The 25,345-nt window shown below is 34.7% G+C and overlaps 1 protein-coding gene across 3 annotated transcripts in view; it reads left to right on the forward strand.

Moving 5' to 3' along the window:
• Positions 1 to 25,345, forward strand: part of FSTL5 (follistatin like 5) — an 839,965-nt gene that overhangs the window by 392,108 nt on the left and 422,512 nt on the right. For all 3 annotated transcript variants that reach the window (XM_068990059.1, XM_068990060.1, XM_068990061.1), the window contains exons 4-5: positions 6,372 to 6,568; positions 23,867 to 23,987. In XM_068990059.1, the coding sequence (XP_068846160.1) occupies positions 6,372 to 6,568; positions 23,867 to 23,987 (318 nt within the window). The remainder of the gene's footprint in view (positions 1 to 6,371; positions 6,569 to 23,866; positions 23,988 to 25,345) is intronic.

Here is a 25,345-nt window from a genome sequence, read left to right on the forward strand (position 1 = left end):
ATGGTATTAAGGAGATATAAAATTAAGCCAGATCACATTGTGTCTGTGTAAAGAGCAGGGGAAAGGCAATGGGACTAATGTCTCCTGTAAAATATAGTATCTCACTCACTTGAGATTCCCTGTGAAACAATGAGATGCCACTACACTCCTATCAGAATGATGAAGTCCAAAACACCGACAGCACCAACTGCTGGTGAAGGTGTGGAGCAAAAGGAGCTCTCATGCGTTACTGATGAGAATGCAAAATGGTATAAGCTACTTTGGGAAAAAAATGTGGCAATTTTCTTTTCTTTCTTTTTTTTCAAAACAAACTAATCATGCTCCTTAGGATCCAACCTAAGGATATGAAAACTTAACTTTACCCAGGGAAAGTAGAGTTAACTTACTCTAGACAGGGATGTTTACAGCAGTTTCATTCAAAAGTACCAAAAATTGAAAGTAACAAGATGTCCTTCAGTAGGTAAATGAATAAATATACTGTGGTACATCCAGACAGTGTATTCAGCGATTAAAAAAAAAAAAAAAAGAGCTAACAAGCCATGACAGAGGAACCTTGAATGTATTTGCTTCTCAGAAGCCAGTCTGAGAAGGCTACATATTGAATTGGGCCAGGGTTAGGGTTATGTGTGATTCCAACTAAATGACAGTCTGAAAAAGGCAGAATTTTTAAAACAATTAAAAACATCAGTGTTTGTCAGAGGTTAAGGAGGATGGAGAGATGGACAGGCAGAGCACAGAGGCTCTTTAAGGCAGTGAAACTATTCTGTATGATAGATATGCACGCATGTCATTATACATTTGTCAAAACCCATGGAATATACAACACCAAGTACCCTATGTACTTAATGAACTCTAATATAAACTACGGACTTTTTTGGGTTAAAGATACATCATTGTATTGTCATCATTTTTCTCCTCCTGTGGGAATGTTGATAGTGACAGAGTCTGCACACATGGAGGACCAGAGGGTATACGAAAAAATCTGTACTCTCTGCTCAGTTTCTCCTTGAATATAAAACTGCTCTGAAAAAGAAAGTAGGTTGTTTTTAAAAATTTCTTCTCTATGAGAAAATCATGGCCCTTTAAAGGTACAAAGTTGTGAAGTGGTATATATAAGTATATTCGCATTAGTAAATTTCCAGAATTAGATTAGCATTTGAAGCATAATAGCTTTATATTAATCTTATGTTTAACTGTAAACATTTTAGATAAGAACATTTCAGTAAAGTTTATGTGATACAAAACAATTTACACCTTTATTTTTCCACATTTTATGGAAGCTCCATTTAGGTTAAAGATTGTTTTGTTTTGTTTTGTTTTGTTTTTATTTTGTTCAGACTACTTTTAACCAAGATAATTTTAATTCCATCAAACACACAGTTTAACAATTTACAATTCATTTAAGTATAATAGTTTTCCATGTTGAATTTGATTCATGGATGCATATTAAATCACCATATTAAAGTTTTGATACTTTCCTTATGTCATAAATGCAAAGTACTTTTCTGAGAAACATTTTATATAAATTTAAATATGTTTACATATTAAAAAGCTTTAAAAGTTGTTATTAGCAATTATTTAATAGATTGATAAAAATACAATTCCAGCATGCAATCTAATACGAGTAGAATTGATACTATAATAAAATATTTAATATCTTCTTATTTAATTTCTAAGATTTCAGCTTTTATTAGAGTTAAATTAATCAATTTCAAACTAGAAATGCTAAAAAGAGGCAAACAATATTATTATATACTTAGATTTCAATATTTTTATGTTGAAAGTAATTAGTATGTTTTTCTGATAGATGGGGAGGAAGGATAAAAGGGTAACTTCAAAGAGTTAAGAACAAATTACAACTTTTGAAAAACTAACATTAAGCATAATTAGTAGAATCTGTAACTTTGAGCACTTATCATGTACTCAAAACTGATGGCTGTACTATCAGATATATAATATATAACTATCCTTGGTTCCACAGGGACATGGGGAAGCAAAAGACAAATATCATGTAATATAGCTTATATGTGGAATCTAAAATAAATGGTATAACTGAACCTATTTTAAAGCATAAATTCACAGATGTAGGAAAAAAAAAACAAACAAGCAAACAACTTTTGTCTACCAAGGGGAAAGTGGGGGGAAGGATAAATTGTGAGATTGGGATTGACATATACACACTACTATTTACATAATAGATAACCAATTAGGAACTATTGTATAGCATAGGAAACTCTACTCAATACTCAGTATGACTTACATGGGAAACAATTTGAAACATGGGAAAATAATCTAAAAAAAGAGGGTATATATGTATATATAAAATTGATTTGCTTTGCTTTACAGCAGGTGCTATTAATAACACAACATTGTAAATCAACTACACTCCAGTAAAAATTAACTTACAAAAAAATCAAAGCATATGAAAACTTGTGCACATAATGATAATATAGGATTAATATGCATGTTTGGGGCATGTGGTGTTATCAATCATGTTTTTGCTCACAAAATAATTTAATTGGAGTAAAATTATGAATCTAGTGTTTAAATGAGAAAAAAAAGGGGGGGAAAGTCAGAGATTCCACCTCTTTCTTTGCCCCACAAGGCCAGATGGATTTTAACTGCCCTAGAATGACTCAGTCCAGAGTCAGCACAGCCCTGGCATCACTGCATTCACAGGAAGGAAGATGAGGTATAGGCACCACCAGTTGGGGACCTCATTGATCTTGTCCTTAGTGTCTAGAACAGGGACAGCAGAGGAGATCTCTTACTGGTCTCTGGCAGCAGAAAGTAACTCCAGAAGAGCATTTCTTTTCCTTCATTATACCAACCTAACACCACTGGTTGGTTAAGAATTGAGAAAGGACTCACCAAAACAAACAAATCAACGTGCTAGCTTCCTTCCTGAAGTTATTCTTGAATGAAGCCATGATATGTTAATATACATTGTTGTTTGTTTCTAAATAACTTCTGCTTCATTAGTAATGCTACTTATTTTTTTCACATTGATACTCATTAAAAAAGTGGTAAAGATTTAATACCAAAAGTCCCTGATGCTGGGAAAGATTGAGGGCAGAAGGAAAAAAGGGCCTTAGAGGATGACATGGCTGGATAGCATCGCCCATGCAATGGACATGAACTTGGCAAACTTTGGGGAGTGCTGAGCGACAGGGAGGTCTGGCTTGTTGCAGTCCATGGGATCATAAAGAGTTAGACATGACTGGGTGACTGAAAACCAACATTTAATATTTTCAAATCATTATTTTGCCTTACTCCTTTTAGCCCATTATAATAGGAATTTTTCACTTATTCATTAAAATGTTCCTTCAAAGTTACACGCTATCTCCAAGTAATCTAATGGGCATGTTTTATTCCTTTAAAAAAAAAAAAAAAAAAAACTCTGAAATGTTTATCATGTCATCACATCCTCTTTCTTGAAAAGTTCTTTTCCCTTTTTCTTCTTTTTCAGTACTTTCTTATAGTTTCCCTGCTATTTCTCAGGTACTCCTTTTCTCTCTCTCTCTCTCTCTCTCTCTCTCTCTCTCTCTCTCCCTTTGAAAGTTCTTTTTTTCTCTACCTGTAATTTAAGCAGTAATTTTGCCTGAAGTTTATTGTTATATTTGCCTTTCATTTTTCAAATAATCCTTTGACAAATTTGTTGAAACCGTGTGTGAGTTCATTTTAAAATTCAGTTCTGAAGATGAAAAAAGTAGAGAATAAAGGCTAGAAACAATAAGATATTGCCTGGGTGTAAAAGTCACTGAGCTCCTCTCTGGCTTTGTAACTTTGAACAAGTTACTTAATCTCTCTGTGTTTAATTTTTGTTCATCTGTAAAATTGTGCTAATTATAAGGTCCTTCATGTTGGATTGTTATGAGAGTTAACTGATTACATATATATAAAGTTCCTAGCACATAGAAGGTCTGCATTACATGTAATCTATTATTCATAATAGATGTTTCTATTACTAACAAAGACCTGTGACAGAGGTTACCTAAAATATCTAAATTCTATAAAATTTTCCATAATTATATGGTTGTTTATTGTACATGCAGGAGACTCGGGTTCGATCCCTGGTTTGGGAAGATCCCCTAGAGAAGGGAATGTCAACCCACTCCAGTATTTTCACCTGGACAGAGGAACCCAGTGGGCTACAGTCCATGGGTCACAAAGAGTCAGACGTGACTGAGTGACTAACACTTTCATTTTCCATTGTACATTTCAGTGTAATATCAATGCCTTAATTGTAATCCTTTTATTTTTGTTAGCTTTGGATTGTCAACAAACATCTTAATCCCTGGTTTTACTAGGGTATTTACAATTTGGGAAATGGAAGCATTCATGAAGAACATGATGATTGTATTCCTTGATTTGGTCAAAATTAGAATGTAACAACCCCAAATTATATCTCCTCAATAGCAACTAAACAACAACAACAAAACCCCAAATTTCAAATATTAACTAAAAAGTGTTCGGCATTTAAATTCTATTTCCCATGTTCTTATCTGCTTATAACAATGGACCCAGGGGAGCTCCCCAAACTCCATCCTTCTTCCCATCAGTCAAATGAAATGATAGGAAGGCCCACAGTCAAATACAGAAATCCAGGGAGGGCTTTGGAATGGTTTATTCTCCTTTTCCCTTCTTTGATCACTTTCCCTCTCTTCCTGACACACACATGGGCACGTATACTTGAAGGCCCCTCTTAGGCAGCTTTCACAGACACCAAAATTGCTACCTGCCCCTCTGTACTTGATTACTTTTCTCTTTTGTCAGTGATTTCTGTGTTTTTATGAAAACTATTCTAATTACCATTCCTTACTGAGACTAAAATGATGCAAAATTGACTTAATCCGTGGCACAAAGTTTACATCTTGCTGTAGAAAAGAAGTTATTGACAGGATTGTTAAACACTAAAATTGCTGAACAACAGAAGTCATTTCAATGTCTTTGAAAAATAAGATCGCATCTCTCTGAAAGGTTGTTTTCCATCTTGTCTGGGAAGAGAATGAGAATTCAAATATTGTTCTTCAATCCCCTGCTTCTCAGATATATATTTTTAAATCTTTAGAAATCTTTAAAATTGTAGATTCTGCCACAGCCTAATTGTCAAAATGAACCACAATTATAAAGTTAAGTTTTTTTCTTTAAAGATATATTGTAAAAGTTCTTAGCTAATATAATAATACCTGCTTTTTCATTGATAAATTACATTATTATTTTATAGACTGTATGTCAATATTTTATATCACATTTATTATCAACATACATTCATTTCAATGTGTTATTTATGAAGACAGCAGCATGCATATTTTTGTAAGAAAAATTTTTGTAAACTAATTAAGTCAAAAGAGTAGTGTGTGTGTGTGAGTGCTGTCCCTTCAGTCATGTTCAACTCTTTGCAACCCTATGGACCATGGCCTGCCAGGCTCTTCCAGCCATGGGATCTTCCTGCTGAAGGGATCAAACCTGGGTCTCTTATGTCTCCAGCATTGGTAGGCAGCTTCTTTACCACTAACATCAACTGGCAAGCCCAAGATAGAATAATTGCTGTTATTTTTGAAGATATGTGCCAACAACTACTTTCATTGAGTGTGAAGTCCCCAGTATTTGGGCTATTTTATGGAAGATATTGAATTCTGTAATGCATTATTACTTCAATAAGCTCATATTTTAGTTGTGGAAATGATATTTGCAAGGTTAAAACTTCAAGATACAAAATGCAAACATAGATCATATTATTCACCAAGTGCTCTTAAAGGAGAGATAGATAAATATCAGAAAAACAGACTTTCAGAAGAAAGCAAATATGAGTTTAGCATGATTAAAAATTTAAAAAAAAATTGTAAGTACATACACACAAAATTCTTCAAAATAAATCTAAATATATAAAAAAGATGCACTTCCAATTAGAAACTTGCTATACTAGTTTGGAACTAGACATGAGCTTAAGTTCAAAATGCAATACAATCTAAGCTTACACTTGGGTAAGTCATTTCCTCTCCGTAAACTTCATATTCAAAATCTCTGAAATTATCACTCTAATCATGTATAATGAGGAGTTAAACTAAGATAATGTATTTAAGCCTTGGAGCCAGTTGAAGTTATCTTTTTTTCTGTGTCCATTATAGAACAGATGACTTTGGCATTGAGGAAACACATAGTACATATTGTGTTTTTAAATTTGATAACAATTAAAATTTTTATCCACTCATGTTAATGGTCCATTCTTTTCTCCTTGTGTAGTATGCAAAGTAGAAGCATAAATACAAAATATGCTATCTGCTAGGTATCAACTTTGAGCATTAATAAAATAAATGATTCCCTTTTAATAATATTGCTTTGAAAATAACTTAGTTCTTTCATTACAGGAGATAACTGCAAGGCCATTGAATACAGCAAGATGAAAAGTATGCTTTTAGATTTACAAAATCAAAAATACATCACACAAGACAATGAAAACCCTAATGGTGATGACGTATTTCGGAAGAAGTTGCTGGTGGATCAAATGTTTAAATATTTTGATGCCGACAGTAATGGACTTGTAGATATTAATGAACTAACTCAGGTATGATTAATGATTAACAAGCTTATTTAAGTATAATATATTCAATATATTTATATTTGTGTGTTTGTACCATATTGATAAAAATATTTAATTCATATTGTTTGACTGTAGGCATAAAATATTTTAAGAGAAATATTTGACTACTTTTTCAGCAGTATGAATTTCAAGTAACAAATGTAATTTGTTAATTTCAAGTAACATCATACAAGAGCCTTATATGATGTTACACAATTTAAAAGAGGCATCTACTTTTGACAGATTTCTATACCTTAAATGCCAAAAGGAATTGCCAGTTCTCTATTTATAGAATTTATAAAATACCACCAGACATGTTCTGGAGCTTTTGTAATTTTCTTAATTTTCTTATGGGAGCTTGCTTAGCTAATATTCAAGGACATTATTGAAAAGCAATTGAATACATCTATAACATAATGTAAATAAGTGATTTAAGAAAGTGCTAAATTATTGATCTATTAGTACTTTTTCAATCATCAAAAATCAACTATATTAAATCCAGTTTTAATGTTATGTCTATATTATTAAACTTCATGTCTTTGAAAATTGTCACCAAAATGATACATACATAAAATTTATTAAGTGAATATTTTAATACACAAATTTTTTTAAGTGAGCAATTATATTTGTGAAAAAAATGGACATATTTTTATGTGTGTGTTACTGAGACTGATAAACTACTCTGAAAGAAAGTGAAATACCCACATTTAAGAACCTAAACTGGTTGTTGATAGTGGTGGAAATGTAAAATAAGGAACATAAGATTTTGCTGTAAACATACAGATAGGTTTTGAGGGAGAAAGGGAGAGAAGCCAATCCAGTATGACTAGGAAATTAGTACTAGCTCTGAGGAATGCTGCTGACTGCCTGATAATTCCTATGTTGGATCTTAGGTAGATTTTGCTTCTGTGCTTAACAGTAAAAATAATTTTTAAAAATTCAATTATGTATTTTCACAACATCATGCCATTCATATTTCATAGTTAATTTAATGGCTTATTTAAAAAAATCAACAATGTGGAATATCAGTTTTATTTTGCAAGCATTCAAGCTTTGGGATAGTGTAACTTAGAGGAGTCGTTATCAAAGTGACCTTCTGAGCCAATTGACTTGTCTATTTCAGTTAATTAAAATATATATCACTTTCATTATCTTCTTTAATCCAGCTTATACTTATAGAACAGTTATAAGTCCTAGGCACTGGAATTCAAAGAATGAAACTTTGAATTTTAGGGTAAAAATAGTAAACTTTTCATTCAGATAGCTATGTTGGTATATAACTCATAATTTATTTTTCACAAATGAAATTCTTTAGAAATTTAAACTTCTGATAATAATCAGAGATGACTAGGCAATTCAATTAAGTGAATAATAACTGAAACATGTCACCTTGATCTTGTGTGCCTGACATATTCAAATGTAGTGTTTTTGGTTTTGAGTCTTCCTTTTTTATTTTATAATATTTTTACTCTCTATTAATGTGTATGTACCACTGTAACCACTGGTTGGATGTAACACATAATTTGACCAAATCTAGCTATTATAAGATCCACATCTGAGCCCAATGGAAAAACTGATCATCACTGGAAAATGGTATTGAAAGCACTCACTAGTAGCTGTTTTAAGTTTCTACTACATCCAAGTTAATATTAATTTCCTACAGTAGCAGTAACGTAGTTCAGCAAACTTTGTGGCTCAGACAACCTCTCTCTCAGTTCTGGAGGCTCAGTATCTGAGATTCAGGTGTTGGCAAGGCCATCCCCCCTTAGAAGCTTCTTGGAGGAGTCTTTTCTTCCCTTCTTTGGCCTCAGGCAGCACCAGGTATTCCTTGGCTTAGTCTCTGCCTCTACAGTCACATAGCTACTCTCTGTGTACTGTCTTCACATCATCTTGTCTCTTCTTCAAAGGATACCAGTCATATTGGGTTAAGGGTCCTCCCTGCTCGCTCCAGCAAGACTTCATCTAACATCATCAAAATACATGAAAATTACTCTATTTCCAAAAAAAATTTACATTCTGATGTCCTCAGGTTAAGGCTTTAACATATCTTTGGGGAGGGCACATATCAATCCATAATAAAGTCATCTGGTACAGAGTTTAGTTTTTATTATTATTATTATTACTATTATTTTGATTCAGACTTAATTTACATCTGAAAAGTGCCCTCCCAATTCATCTGAAAGTTACCATGCAGAAATGATCATTAGAATCCCACTTATACATTGGTCAAACATGAGGTACACACAAAGAAGGATCTCAGAAGGTAATATCTACTGACTCCTCTGCACACATCCCACATAAGTCAGTCCTTCCTTCAGCTTTATAGAGTGGAAATGGCATCATCTCATCCATCAGCAATCAACTAACAGCCACTGTGGAAAGGATATAACACATTTCTAGCTAGTTACAGCACAAATACTGTTTTTGACTTGTCTCTTTAGGTTACAGGTGCTTTAGAAAAACTTGTATTTCAAGTATTATAATATGAAAGTCAATGATATATATGACTTTAAAAATCAACTTGGAAACACGTAACATCATCATTTAATATCAAGTTTCAAAAAGATTTAAATTAAAGGAGTAAAAAGGGAAAAGATCTTAATGGTTCTGTTAATACTTTACAAACGATGTTTAATAGGAATGTAATATACAACTCTAAGACACTGCAAGTAAAAATTAAAGAACATGATTTGACTTTAAGGTTTTATAAATGCAGCATTAATGCTTGCTACACATGTTCTGTTCTTACTCCAAATAATGAATATATATATTTATATATGTGTATATATATATATATATATATATATATATATATATGTATATATAAAATCTTCTAAAGCTTCTCTTGGATTTCCCTGGTGGCTCAGACGGTAAAGAATCTGCCTACAATGCAGGAGGCCCAGTTTCAATCCTTGGGTTGGGAAGATCCCCTGGAGAAGGAAATGGCAACCCACTCCAGTATTGTTGACTGGGAAATCCCATGGTCAGAGGCACCTGGCAGGCTACTGTCCCATGGGGTCTCAAAGAGTCAGACGTGACTGAATGTCTTCCACAACCACAAAGCTTCTTTTGCAGGAAATTAGAAACTAAAGTTCTTTCCATTTGAGAGAAGATAATAAAAAACAATAGCTGAAGGGGGTAAGACCCATAAAATCACAGCAACTGGTAATAATAAGAAAGTACTTGCTAGTGTCAGATGATAAGGTATAGACCTAGGTCTCATTTGATCCAACTCTTCACTGCTCTAGCTTGACATGAATACTTGTTACCACATGCTTAGTATCTGAGTCTGGTTTCTGTATTTTGAAAATATCCAACTATAAATTCAAATTTATCAAAATTGAGACTATATACTTTCAAAAGAATCATGTTTTATGAAATTGATAAAAATTGATGTGAGAACATGGATAGATTTGTCCTTAACAATTGAAGGTCTGGAAGAGTTAAAACAGGTAATAACAGAAGTCAGTAAATGTTATGATGGGATATACATTTAAAAGATCATAGGAGGATATTTTAAGTAGCAAAGGAGTGCATGGTCTGTACTGATGAAGTCCTAGGATTTCTTTAAAAAATTATCATTTTTATTATCATAGTGTAGTGATTAAGAACTTTAATTATAGAATTTGGGATCAAATTTCATCTCCTTTACTTGACACCGTGCATTTTTTGGCAAGTGATTCAAGCTCTGTGTGTCCCAATTGCCTTGTCTACATATTGGGAAAGATAATAAGACAATATGTAAATTGTATGTGATATTAATATTATTTTGGAAATGTAGCCTTCTAAGAAACATAACTCACACAATAGAAACAACATGGTGGAATCATTAGTTATAATTATATTTCAAATCCGACTTTGCTGTGGATACGGTAGATGATAATGGAAATAAAGAGGGCACACATGCTTGAGTTAGTGGATGAACAACTGATCAATGTTTCCATCCAGGTCATCCTGTGCATTTTTAATGTTTACATTTGCTTGATAGGTGAGAACAAATCAGCCATCATAACCCAGAAATCTATATCCACATTATTAAATATACAAACATTTTTTAAATTTATTAATTATTATTATTATTATTTTTTACTTTACAATATTGTATTGGTTTTGCCATACATCAACATGAATCCACCACTGGTACACACGTGTTCCCAATCCTGAACCCCCCTCCCACCTCCCTCCCCATACCATCCCTCTGGATCATCCCAGTGCACCAGCCCCAAGCATCCTGTATCCTGCATCGAACCTAGACTGTGATTCGTTTCTTATATAATATTATACATATTTCAATTCCATTCTCCCAAATCATCCCACCCTCTCCCTCTCCCTCAGAGTCCATAAGACTGTTCTATACATCTGTGTCTCTTTTGCTGTCTTGCATACAGGGTTATCGTTACCATCTTTCTAAATTCCATATATATGTGTTAGTATACTACATTGGTGTTTTTCTTTCTGGCTTACTTCACTCTGTATAATTGGCTCCAGTTTCATCCACCTCATTAGAACTGATTCAAATGTATTCTTTTTAATGGCTGAGTAATACTCCATTGTGTATATGTACCACAGCTTTCTTATCCATTTATCTGCTGATGGACATCTTTGGCTCCAGTTTCATGCATCTCATTAGAACTGATTCAAATGTATTCTTTTTAATGGCTGAGTAATACTCCATTGTGTATATGTACCACAGCTTTCTTATCCATTTATCTGCTGATGGACATCTAGGTTGCTTCCATGTCCTGGCTATTATAAACAATTCTGTGATGAACATGGGGGTACATGAACATTTTAATGCCAACTTTTACAATGAAAAATGTTTCTTGAAAGGGAATGAAAATAAGTTAGTTATTCCAAGAAATTAGGAAAAAATGAATTGCAGTATTTTTAAAAGAAATTTCATTTTATTTTATGTCATAATTTACTTTATCTTATTTTATATATTTTATTCTGCTCATCTCATTTGAGGTACTCACATACTTGCCTCATGTAGCTAGCATGAATGTTGTTAAATCCTGTGTGCTAGCCTAGAGACAAGTACATGTCATCATTTTGCAACCACTGTGATATTGAGCATTTTCCCCAGAGTGTATAGTGTCCCATGTTTACAGATATAATGTTAAATTGACCTAAACTTTAAATAAATATCAAATATATATTTCAAGATGCTGGTACATGTTGTAGCAAAATATCTCTACTTGTCAAACTACGAAATATCTATTTTTGTGCAATTTTTTCTTGTCCATAATAGCAAGTTGTAAGAAATAATAGACAGCAATATTTTCAGCAAGGCACCCTTAGATATGTTATTAAATAAATAATATGCTTTACTTGACTATACTGTGCAATTTAAATATTTTAAAAATATGTAGATCCTCAGTTAGTATAGTAACTAATGAAAATAGTAGTAGCGATTGTAATAATACTGTAAATACTATTACTATGATCCAGATGTCTGTCAGCTCCTTTGCACTTCTCTTTTAGCTAAACACACACACACAAACACACACACACACACAATACATTTGCAAAAAGCAATGTGTATTGGTTGAATGATTGAAGATGTGTAAGGGTGGTAGAAGATGAGATTATACCACATATTTCAAAAATTGCATATTGAAATCCAATTTAGAAGAGGCACTTTGTACACTTTTTCTTTCCTTGTGCTCTGTCCAGAGTGTCCATTGCATTCCCTACACCACAGATGCAGGACCCAAGTCTGTTTCTCAGTTTCAATTATTTAACTTTCCCTGGGGCTTCAAATTTCTTATCATGTCAAACAATATGGTCTGTTTTATTTAGATTCTCCCGCTATATGTGTATAACCAAAAGACATCACAATCAGTAGTTGCCAACATCTATCTGCCTCTTTAGGGGAAAAAAAAAAAAAAAACTAACTAATGGCAAGTTACAGAATATAACAATGTCAACATCAAAAACCAATATCTAGCACATTCCTTCCTCTGGGGAAATAAATTTCAGTCCCTGAGCCTAGCTACATGAAATTCCTATGCTCAGTCTTCTGCCTTGATTTTTTATACCCCTCAGAGAGAGGTGAAATCTCATATCTCTCTCTTTTCTCAAGTGGGTATCAGATCTATTTACACCCCATGACAAGGACTTTTGTCTCCTCAAAGTATGTGGGGTTAGATGATAGGGGAGATTGGGGTTTTGATCAAATTTGCTCTTTTAGAGAAATAGAACAGAGCATCATTGTCTTATCTCCCATATATGTGTCTTAATTACTGTATGACAAAGGTAGTATGTCAATCACATTTGAAGTGTTTTTTTGAGAACTTTTGCTTTAATATGTATCACCTCCCTTTATTAACAACAGGTAAATGGGCATTTGGGGATTCTCTAGTGGCTCAGTGGTAAAGAATCTGCCTGCCAATGGAGGGGACATGGGTTTGATTCTGGGGTTGGGAAGATCCCTTGGAGAATGTAATGGCAACCCACCCCAGTATTCTTGCCTGGGAAATTTCATGGACAGAGGAATCTGGTGGGCTATAATCCTTGCAGCCACAAAAGAGCTGGACATGACCTAGCGACTAAAAACAAATGGGCACTTTTAGTTTATTTTGTTCTGAGCGGCCCTAATATCTTTCTTGAATCTATGCTAGATTGCCTGAATCCTATTCAGAATGAGGTTGTAGAACTGAATGGTCTTGACCAGTAGCCAGTTTTATGTTCAGTCCAGTTCTGTTGCTCAGTCATGTCTGACTCTTTGCGACTTCATGGACTGTAGCATACCAGGCTTCCCTGTCCATCACCAACTCCTGGAACTTACTCAAACTCATGTCCATTCAGTCGATGATGTCAGCCCACCATCTCATCCTCTGTCGTCTCCTTCTCCTCCCACTTTCAATCATTCCCAGAATCAGGGTCTTTTCCAATGAGTCAGTTCTTTGCATCAGGTAGCCAAAGTATTGGAATTTCACCTTCAGCATCAGTCCTTCCAATGAATATTCAGGATTGATTTCCTTTAGGATGGACTGGTTGGATCTCCTTGCAGTCCAAAGGACTCTCAAGAGTCTTCTGCAACACCACAGTTCAAAAGCATCAGTTTTTCAGTGCTCACCTTTCTTTATATTCCAACTTTCACATCCATGCATGACCACTGGAAAAACCATAGCTTTGACTAGATGGACTTTGTTGGCAAAGTAATGGCTCTGCTTTTTATTAAGCTGTCTAGGTTGGTCATAACTTTTCTTTCAAGGAGTAAGCATTCTTTTATTTCATGGCTGCAGTCACCATCTACAGTGATTTTGGAGGCCCCTCCCCCCCAAAAAAGTCTGTCACTGTTTCCATTGTTTCCCCATTTATTTGCCATGAAGTGATGGAACCAGATGCCATGATCTTAATTTTCTGAATATTGAGTTTTAAGTCAACTTTCACTCTTCTGTTTCACTTTAGTTCTGTGTACTAAAGCAAAATCAAATGTTTTGGCTCTTTCTGAAGATCAGGCTCATGAGGTGTGAAACCTCACTTGTTTGTTGTTCTCAGTTCCACTGTATAAATCTAGACAAGTGTCTGAGGTTCATCTCTATCATTTGTCTCTGTTCCTTCTCTTAAACTGTCTTCAACAAAAAGAATTCAGTGCTCTCTGAAATCTGATGTTTATTAATGTTTGCTTCAGTAACAGTTGTCTTTTTGTAGCAATATCATATTGTCATATTGTAGCAATATGCTCTAAATTTGCATGTATCATAGGATAAGAACTCATTGCAAAAGCTTTAACAAATATAAAGTATCTTTATTTGAAACACAAAGAAGGTTTTTCCCTTGGTATTGTGTATGTGACAAGTGTGATCAGGTATTTGGAGACATAGTAATGCATTTATGGGTTTAAGGACATTTGTTATTCCTAAAAGAGACCTGCAATGCTTGAATTAAAGATTTCAGGATGAAGTAACCTAAGATATGATCACATTCCTCTTGGAAGGCTGACATGTAAGAAAAGGTCTTCAGAAGAGAAAAGATTAATAATCAGTAGTTATGAAATGAATCACAGAAATCTTTCCGGTGGCTTATTCATATGCATTTTTAAGTTGCTAGGGACATTGATAAAGAGTTTAGGTGGACAGAAACATTGTGAATCAAGAGGTAAATACATTGGTGAAAAATGGGGGCAAAGTAAGAAAGAATTACCTAGCTGAATGACCTGACATTCAAAGGGATAGTTTCTATCATCCCTCCATCCACCTGTTCATCTTCTATCTATCTATCTACCTACCTATCGATGTTTAATGAAAGAAAACTCACTTGGGAAAAAAGAAATAATCCAGATGTGCCAATAGAGAACCATTTAGCTATTGACTATCTTCCATCCATTGAGGTAGAATAGATATGAGAGAAAAATTAACTTTCAATTGCTATACATATTAGACAAATGGTTTTACTAAGGAGTAGTCAGATTTTCTTAAAGTCAATGTGGTGAAGAATATGTTTTCATAAGAAACATAAGGCAAAGAAAGTTTTCTGATCAGAACAGGATTTCCAGAGGGTACTATGATGCGTTTGAGTTGGAAAGGAAAGGAGATTGTTGTAGATTGGAAAACAAGCAATATGAGAAGATGAATTTCACAGGGTCACAGAGGTAAACCAGGGTGAATAAAGTGTCCCTTAGAGAAAGAACAACTTCTTGCATCATGATCCCAACTATTTGTTCCTCAGGATAAGATGAGAAGATACATAGGCAGACTTCACTCAACAGAATGGCACCCTTGAATTTGTTAGCAGTGTTGAAAGAGAAACTGAAGGTTAATTGTTAATACTTAACATTAAAATGTTAAGAGCTTGTTTGAGCAAAAATCCACTCAAATCTGCCAGTGCCAAACCAGAAGTAGTTAGAAGCCCTCTGTGGAGGGGAGCCAGGAAAGCTTTTATAAAGAGAAGATGGAAACAAAGTAAGGAAGGTCCTGATTGGCTACAGATTAAAGCATAGTTAGGTGTTTGTTGATTGGTTTGTGATAGGTTTTGATTTCATAACCTGAAGCATTTACAGGCTTAGGTGTTGGCTGGATTACCTTTGCACCAAGGAATTAGAGCCTTCTCAGCCTAAAATTCTCCTGGTTTAATTTAAGAACAGCCAACACAGTGCTCTTAAAGGCAAATGGTGCTAACAGCTTGGAAAATATGTCCCTCAGCCTTCTCCCCATTTCATAAAATAACCAGCCATGAAATTTAAGTAAGCCAGATTATTCCTTTGTGATTGAATTTAAATAAGCAGCTGTATTGAGTATATTGATTTAGCTTTTTTCTTCATTTAGATTCTGTCATCTTAATAAGCTGATTCACATTAAGAATACCTATTAGAATGAAATATTTCCCTAATGTGCACACATGTTAACTATTTATTAAAATAATGAGAAGAACTACTTGTTCTCAGGATTTAGATTATTATGCTATATATATATTTGGCTTAAAAAACCATTTATTCAATGACTACTATGTGTGAATACATTTGCAAAATTAAATAAAAAAGGAATAAATAACACTAGATATTTTTAGCTAACAGGATGGGCATGATGCTGATGTCTTTACAGACTTAGTACATATTCATTTTCTTTTAAACTTATTAGAACTGTTACATAGTTAATCTTTATTTTGAGTTAATCTTTATTTTGAGAGTTGTTAAGCCTATTACAAATTTAAAATTTTTTTTGAAAGGTTCTGGTGGCTAGTCAACATATTTATTTACAATGAGATTGGTAGGAATTGTTTTGCCTCATAGACAAAACACTATTTTAGTGGGAACAAACTAAACAAACAAATAAGCACTTTTTATTTGCAAACAAATAAGCACTCCTGTGGATAGAGAAGGGGATAAGCGGGGACTCTCTGGGAATGCCATGGTAATTAATCCTATTCAAGATTTTAAAATCCCATGAACCTGTCAGGTATACAAAATAAGGCACCAGAAACCAGGAATCAGAACAGCATTGGCAATGCCAGTAGGTAGATCCTAGTAGAACTGGGAATTACCTTTCAAGAGCTAAGGGTTTTGTAACAATAATAACGACAATGGTTAGCATTTAACAGAGAAAAGTAAGGCCTATAATTTTTGGTTTAGGGGCAGCTCACTGCTACAATTTAAAAAGCAATACTTTCAACTGTATCTGGAAACCATAGTAACTAGTTTCAAATACTATTTTGTTTTTCTTTAAGGCTGTTCCTACAAATAACTCAAAAGCTAAAATGTACTGCTTTTTTTAAAAACTTAACACCATGTTTAATTTTTATCACAGCATGTTTTGACCTTTATGAATGTCCACAGCAGTCTGTCCTCAACCACAATGAAAATTTTTAGCAATTTAAAAAATGTTATTTTGCTTGTTTGTTTGAATTTTTATTGGTGTATACTTGACTTATAACACTGTGTTAGTTCCTGCCATAAAGCAAAATGATTCAGTTATATATCTATATATGTATGTAATTTTTCCCCATTTAGGTTTTTATGGAGCATTGAGTAGAGTTCCCTGTGCTATACAGTAGATCCTTATTAGTTATCTATTTTATATATGGTAATGTGGAAAAGACTCTGATGCTGGGAGGGATTGGAGGCAGGAGGAGAAGGGGACGACCGAGGATGAGATGGCTGCATGGCATCACTGACTCAATGGACGTGAGTCTGAGTGAACTCCGGGAGTTCGTGATGGACAGGGCCTGGTGTGCTGCGATTCATGGGGTCACAAAGAGTTGGACATGACTGAGCGACTGAACTGAACTGAACTGAATGTGTATGCATATGTGCTAAGTCGCTTCAGTCGTGTCCAACTCTGTGCAACCCCATGGACTGCAGCCTGCCAGGCTCCTCTCTCCATGAAGTTCTCCGTGCAAGAATATTGGAGTGGGTTGCCATGCCCTCCTCTAGAGGATCTTCCCAACCCAGGGACCGAACCCATGTCTTTCTCATTGGCCAGGCAGGTTCTTTGCCACTAGTGCCAACTAGGATGCCCTAGTAATGTATATGGTGGTGGTGGTGGTTTAGGCACTAAGTTATGTCTGACTCTTGTGACCCCATGGACTGTAGCTCACGAGGTTCTTCTGTCCTTGGGATTTTCCAGGCAAGAATACTGGAGTGGATTGCCATTTCCTTCTACAGGGATCTTCCCGACCCAGGGATTGAATCCAGGTCCTTTGCATTGAAGGCAATTTCATTACTGACTGACCTAGCAGGGAAGCTCTAGTAATGAGTATATGTTAAACTAAATCTTCCAATGTGTCCCTCTTTACCCCCTTAGCCCAGGTAAAGTCATAAGTTTGTTTTCTACATTGATAACTCTATTTCTGTTTTGTAGATAAATTTGTTTGTACCTTTTTTTTTTTTTAAGATTTCTCATATAAGTGATATCATATAACATTTGTCTTTGTCTGACTTACTTCTTTCAGTATGGCAATCTCTATATTTATCCATTTTGCCGCAAGTGCTATTATTTGCTTTTATTTACAACTGAGTAATATTCCATCATATGTATATACCAAAATTTAGTTTTTAAACATATTATTTGTAGCATATTTCCTTTAGAATGTCAAGGTACATTAAAAATTTTGGCACTCATGTTCGGAGAACCCCAGTGAGCCATACAGAATGCCTTGAAAATAAAATAGTTTTCATCCCACCAATGATTTCATATTGTTGTATTTCAGCTAGCCTTTAAAAATTAATATTGACCCTAATGATTTTTAAATGTCTTTTAACTAGCTAGACATGTTATAAAACCTAAAAGAGAACTTAGAAGATGTGATTATATCCATGTGATTCTTTTCTTTAAATGCATTTATCACAGGGTAGCATCAGTTATATATGATCAAACAACTATTATTTATAATGTTAATTATTTATCCTCTGTCCTTTTATGTTGTTTATTTTTTAACACGATTGACAATCTACAATTATCTTTTTCCCCAAGTTTTCTAATAACTTGCCCCACTCATCCTTTCTAGAATATTAACTCCATAATGGCAGAGTGTATTTTTCTTCCTTACTAATTAATCCCTAGCTCTATTTTTGACATTTGTTGGTTGCAAAGAAAGGAAAGAAATAAAAATGAAGGAAGGGAGAGAGGAAGAAGGAAAGAAAGAAAGTGTACAAGAAGCTGTCTGGAGAGCCAAGTAATAAAAGATCCAACCTATATATTACTGTGGGAAAAACTTAAAGGCAATGCCTGGAGATGCGTATTGTTACCACAGGAGTATATTTATTTCTGAGCCTTGGGCTTTGATGTAATTTACACATTTGTCAAGTAAAGGAGTGAATATATCTGCCTCTCCTTAACTTCATAAATGTGATGGGTTTTCTTTAAAATAGAGGATCACTGAGCTCTAAGTCAGTACTAAGACCTTGTGATTCTGACACGTTCATGATTAGTTTGAGAAAAATAGTTTGCAAAGGATGAAGGAGAGCTCATGTTACTTGAATGTATTATCAAGTGGAAAAAAAATATGCACAACCTGAGAGTTATTAGTTAAGTTTTATTTAGGGCAAAATGAAGACCATAGACTGGGAGACAGCATTTCAGATAGCTCTCAGAAACTAGTCCAGAAAAATAGGTGGAGGGACAGTACATGTGATTTTGGTGAAGGTGGAGTACATGCAATCAAGCACAGGTTGCTTTTCAGAAGGTTTCTACTAGTCTCATGAAGATTACTGCTATTCGTGAAGTGGGGATATCACTGTGAAGGATTTTAGCATTTTTCTAGATAGGAGGAGATTCAAGGATTGGGCTAATAAAGTCTCCTGAATAATCTCTAACTGAAGACCTGTTCTGCCAGTTTTGCCCAGAGCACAGAGTGCCTCATTTAAGGGAGTGTTAAAGGAAGGCAGCAGCTGCAGAGGCTAAAGTTTTAATCCTTATAGAGGCAGATGGCAAGTGCCAATTTGTAGTTGGCAATGTGAATAGTATATTTCTCTTAAGTCCATCATTTCTTCTGTTGTAGTCATGCATTCTGGGAAGCAAAACTCACTCAGAAGGACAATGCAGATGGTGGAGTGCAGTTCATTACACCAGCGGGCCCAAGGCAAAGTCTCCTCTTAGCCAAGGACCCTGACCAGTTTTTGTGAAAACCTTATATACCCTAAGCATACTTGCCCAAACCCACACCCAAATTCCCTGAAACTAGTCTGAACAAAGGAAAAAGAAAGATGCACTCAAAGTTAACCTTTGATTTATATGCCTTAAACCTAGGTAGTTAACAATGGACAATTATCAATAGACTTGTGGTCATTCTCCAATAAGTGTAATAGAATGTATGATTCTATTTGGTTACACAGATAATTAGGGTATTCTTATAGGTGATGGAAAGCCCTGGGGCTCTTCCTTCCGGGGGCCTGGTTTCCCAGTTGGTATGTCGTTTCCATAAATACTGGGCATATAGCTCAAAGTCCACAGTCCAGCCTAAGATGGAGTCCTGCTTTCAAATAGATAGAGCCTGTTCTGTTTCCTCCTTCACTCCTATTCCACTAAGGAGAGTAAAGAAAAGAAACAAAACTGGAAGATTTCACTCCTCTGTCTCCAACCTCCTACACAAATAGTCTCATCAGCATGACTTGATACCATCAAAATCACATGCACTGTATCTCTTGCATGGAAGTTAATATAACTTTGGATTTCCAAATCATACCTTATCCCCAGAAATCTAATACCCATATATCTCACAGCAGGAGACAACCCTCTACATCTGCCTCTGGCATTTTCTATTTCTCTTTCCAGTTCTTGTTGATCATCTGAGATACTATGTATTTTATAAGCATTTCTCAGAGTTATTGTGGTTTGCTTCCAGACCACTGTGGGCTTCCCTTGTGGCTCAGCTATTAAAGAATCTGCCTACAATGAGGGAGACCTGGGTTTCATCCCTGGGTTGGGAAGATCCCCTAGAGAAGGGAGAGGCTTCCCACTCCAGTATTCTGGCCTTGAGAATTTCATGGACTCTGTAGTCCATGGGATCACAAACAGTGGGACACGACTGAGCGACTTTCATTTCCAGACCACTTCAGTCAAGTGAATATGGTAATAATGCAAGTTACATGAATTTTTATTTCCTAGTGAGTATATAGCTCAGTTGGTAAAACTCTGCCTGCAATGCAGGAGACCCTGGTTTGATTCCTGGGTCAGGAAGATCCCCTGGAGAAGGAATAGGCTACCCACTCCAGTATTCTGGCCTGGAGAATTCCATGGACTATACAGTCCATGGGGATGCAAAGAGTCGGGCCTGACTGAGCGACTTTCACTTTCAGTGAGTATAAAAGTTACATTTATACTACACAATATTCTATTAATTGTGCAATAACATTATATATAAGGGCTTCACTGGTGACTCAGATGGTAAAAAATTCACCTGTAATACAGGAGCCCTGGGTTTAAATCCCTGGGTGGGAAGATCCCCTGGAGAAGGGACAGCTATCCACTCCAGTGTTCTTGCCTGGAGAATTCCATGGACAGAAGAGCCTGGCAGGCTACAGTCAATGGGGTCATAAATATTCGGACATGACTGAGTGACTTTCACTTCACTTCACTTCATTACATATAAATAATGTACTTATCCTAATTAAATTATATTTTTAAATGACAGTATGTTCAGTGAATCTGGCTTTGCCAGTAGTCTCTATGTCAGATGTAACACATGCATTTTGAAGAGGTTAGACTGGAAAGGTTTTAGAACCAGAGACAGACAATAAATGAAATAAGTGTCCTACAAGTTTGAATTCCCAGTGCCAGAGTGCTTAATGTATTATTGCTCCTATCTTCTTTTATATTTTCTTCTCAACAGTCAAACACACAGCTCTTTAAGGCTATTAGAACCCAGAATATCTAAAGCAATTTTCCCATGATGGTTAAAAGGTCACAAGATAATAACTCCCACATTGAAACACCTCAGACCATGCCAAAGCTCCCATCAGGAAACAAAGGAGAAACATGCTTATCAGGAAGCATGTCTTAAGTAGGCTATTTCATTGAACAGAAATGGAATGAGGAAAATATATATTAAACAATGGATTTATGAAGGGATGAATCACTTAACTCCTCTATCATAGCATGGCCAAATATCATTGAACAAAGTTATATACATATATATATATAGCTCACTAGCCAGGACCATGCACTTTTCTAAAGCACATTCCTTAAAACAGCATATCCAGCTTGAGTTGTATCATCATGATCAAATCAAGATCAAATCAAAAGCAAGCTAGTCTTATGCCAAAGTCAGTATTAAGAAAAAAGATAGACATCTGTTCTCTTGGTTTATACACAATTTACCTTGAATAAAATATTAGAACAGAAATTAATATGAGATGATGAAAAAAAAAAAAAGAAAGAAATTAATATGAGACGATGATGAAAGCTTCTCTCCCAACTTTCTGTTCCATCATTTCACAAAGAAGTATATGAATTAAAGCCAGCAAAAATAGTATTAAAGTATCTGACCGGATTCTATTGTCACTGCATCCTAAAAATTACTGTGGTGCTGGCCCCACAGGTCTTTAGAAAGAGCATAGTGAGGTAAGATCAAAAACATTGCCCCTCTGCCACCTTGGAAAACCCTTTTCTCATCATCTAACAAACAACAGATGGAGAGTGGCTGAGAGCTTGGTTGCTTTCTAAACAGAAAAGCAGTATTTGTTTTCCCATTAGGCTTATAGGAGAGATAGCTCTAGCCATTAAGTAGTTTTGTTAATCCCTCCAGCTGGACTGTGCTAAAGCCAAGGGCTTTACCACTCACTATCAACCATATCTATTTATATGGAAAGCAGATAAACCACTCACAATTTTCCCCCTCTAAGGCAGCAAATGCCAGCTTAGCCAATGAAATTTGAATACAGTAAATAAGAATAGAGAGCACATGAAGTTGTGAAAACTATATTTAGTAGTGCAAACACTGTCATTTTGTGTCACTACTCAGGTGACAGGGGCAGGAGCTTCTAGTGACGCATAGGCTAATCTCCATCCTCAGAGCTGTCTCTGCAGCTCATTCTCACGCAGGCATGACAACTTTTAACACTGGGGTGTTCCATAAAAATAGCTCATTAAAATAGACATTATTATCACCAATCTGCCATTGCTATGACAAAGTCTCAATTTTTCAAACTATATGTAACCATAACATATACAAGCTGGTGTGGAAAACTCCAGTGAATTTTTATAATGAGAAGCATATTTGTATATATAAATCATTATTTTTAACATTAAATGATTATGTCTGAGTGTATACTATATGTTTTGTACTTGACTAAAACTGTTTTTATATATATGTATATTTGTATTTATAATCTGCACACCAACCAGGAGAAGGAGAGGTTGCTATCATTAATTTCTTAGTGAGAAAAGGTTGAGTGACTTGCCAGAAATTATAGAGCTATTAAGTAGCCTTGGCATGGTCTAAACCCAAAGCTGACTGACTTCAGAGCTTGTGTTTCCTGATTGCACCAACTTTAACAAAACATACACTGTGAAGCAAACCTCCAAGCAATATGAACCACTTCCTCTGTGGACAAATATGAAAGACTGTTGGACACAGCCATGCAGCTACCCAGGGAAAGGGAATGTTTGAAAAATCTTGGGGAGCCCTTTTACCAGACAAGCTATAGTCAAAATCAGTAGAGTCTTAAAAGGGCTACTGCCACAGTCTATGGAACAGAGCACATAGCAGAAAAGCAATTTGGTGATTTTTCTCACCCATGCTTGGGTAGATTCCCATCATCAGTTGGTGCATTAATTCTAACAGGCTCCTAGAAACAGTAATTTGCTTAATAGCTCCTTTGTGATCCAGGGAGTTAATTCAGAATCCCAAATGGCTTCACTTCCAGCTGGGGTGCTAGACAAAAGAGAAAAAAAAATCTAACTTCACTTTTCACAAATAATAGGAAGATGAAAGTTGGAACAAGCTACTGACTATTTTTGTTGGGAAAGAGCTGTTCCATTTTGACATGGGTCACTGAGACTTAGGAGGCAATTTTCATGTAGAAGTAAAGTATCTCCTTGAGTCAATGTAAGTGGATCAAAGGAAATGAGTAAAATACAAAAATACCCCTTTAATGTTCAAGTTTTCTGGGTCCTACTGGGAGATTTTTGTATTAGAACTTTCAGGCTAAATTCTAAGTATCTGTATGAGTGTCACAATAAACTAAGTCAAATTTATAATTTTATGTCATTGAAACCCTTGAAAATGAATGTCCAGTAACTGAAAACCCAGGTTTCCTGTAAATTCAGTTCTTTGCTCAAGTGTAGAGTATAGAAACATTAAGACACTGATATAATTGCATGATTTTAATTTTCTTTTCAGGTGATAAAACAGGAAGAACTTGGCAAGGACCTTTCCGATTGTACTTTGTATGATCTACTGAAATATGATGATTTTAACTCAGACAAGCACCTGGCTCTTGAAGAATTTTATAGAACATTCCGTGAGTATAAGATCCGTCCTCTAATTCCTCTTTGTTCTTTTTCCTGTTTCATTACCCAATATGATGTGTTTGCTTGATCTCAAAGTACAAGCTGCTACTTAAGAGAAGTGATACAACTAAGAAAATTTAAGGGTTTGGCTCTATTGAAAAGAATGTAAGAGGTAAGAGATTTAATATTGTAAAATAAAGAGCTAGAAATATTCAGTAGCCCTTGCTATCAGTTCTTGTTGATTCTAGTTTAGATATTAATTCCACAGTGCTGTTTCCAAGGTTATTTTAGACTAGGAACAGTACTTCATTGTTTGTCACTGCATATCAAAAACAATTTAATTATTTACACAGTGACTCTTTTACCTTAGAGGTAAACTAAAGTTGTTTAATAGATAGTTTGCATATATGGTAACAAAATTAGCATAAGAATGAAAATTTATATGTATGTTAAGATACTTTAGAATGAATGATATATGTATAAATGTTTGAAGACTTCTTCAAATTGAATGTGAAATTATAAAATTGCTTTTGTTTTAAAAAGCTACATGCCAGATTATTCTTTAAAAATAATTCCAAAGGGGGAAAAAAAAAAAAAAAAAAAAAACTGGGACAGAAAAACAGAAAGGAATGTTTTCAGAGCTGTGTGTTAAAAATAAAGGGAAAAAAAACCATTAAATAAACTGGTTGGTATTTGAAAATCATAAAGTAATCTAAGTTAAAAGGCATTTTAGATAAATAGATTATCTTCAATATTTTATATGTATTCACATATGTAGGGCTTTCCAAATATATACACATGTAATTTTTTTCCAGGATGACAGGAAATAGACTGTTTCATGTAAAAATATCATGTTTGAATTATGCCTGTCATACATCAGCTGTCTGATATTGGAAAAAATTATTTAAATCTCTAAACATTCATATAAATAATGATAGTAATTATCACATGATTCATTTTATATTAAACATTGATCATATTTTATGCAGTATTTGATACTAGCAAAGTAATAAATATGAAAGAGTTGCAGGTTATAAAGCTTTAAGGCAAGAAGTTAGTATGCGCTTCAGATTTAATTAAGCTGTATTTCCACTTTAAGTTGCAAGCAGAATACAAGATGGGATATCTCAGCAAACATTTCATCCTTTAAAGGTGTGTACAACTTTTCAAATGTAAGAAGAAAGCAGCATTATCACTGGAAGATCATATGAAGAAGCTGAAACATGAGAAGTTAAGAATTAAGTGGCTGAATTTATAATTGAATCTATGCCAAACTAGTTAAGAAGTCTATGTATTTGTCATTGAACTTCACTCTTTAGCAAGCATTTTTTTGTGTGCTTAGGATAACAGGAATACTATGGTTTATCAG

Source organism: Capricornis sumatraensis, chromosome 17 (genome assembly GCF_032405125.1).
Source record: "Capricornis sumatraensis isolate serow.1 chromosome 17, serow.2, whole genome shotgun sequence".
Lineage (NCBI taxonomy): Eukaryota > Metazoa > Chordata > Mammalia > Artiodactyla > Bovidae > Capricornis > Capricornis sumatraensis.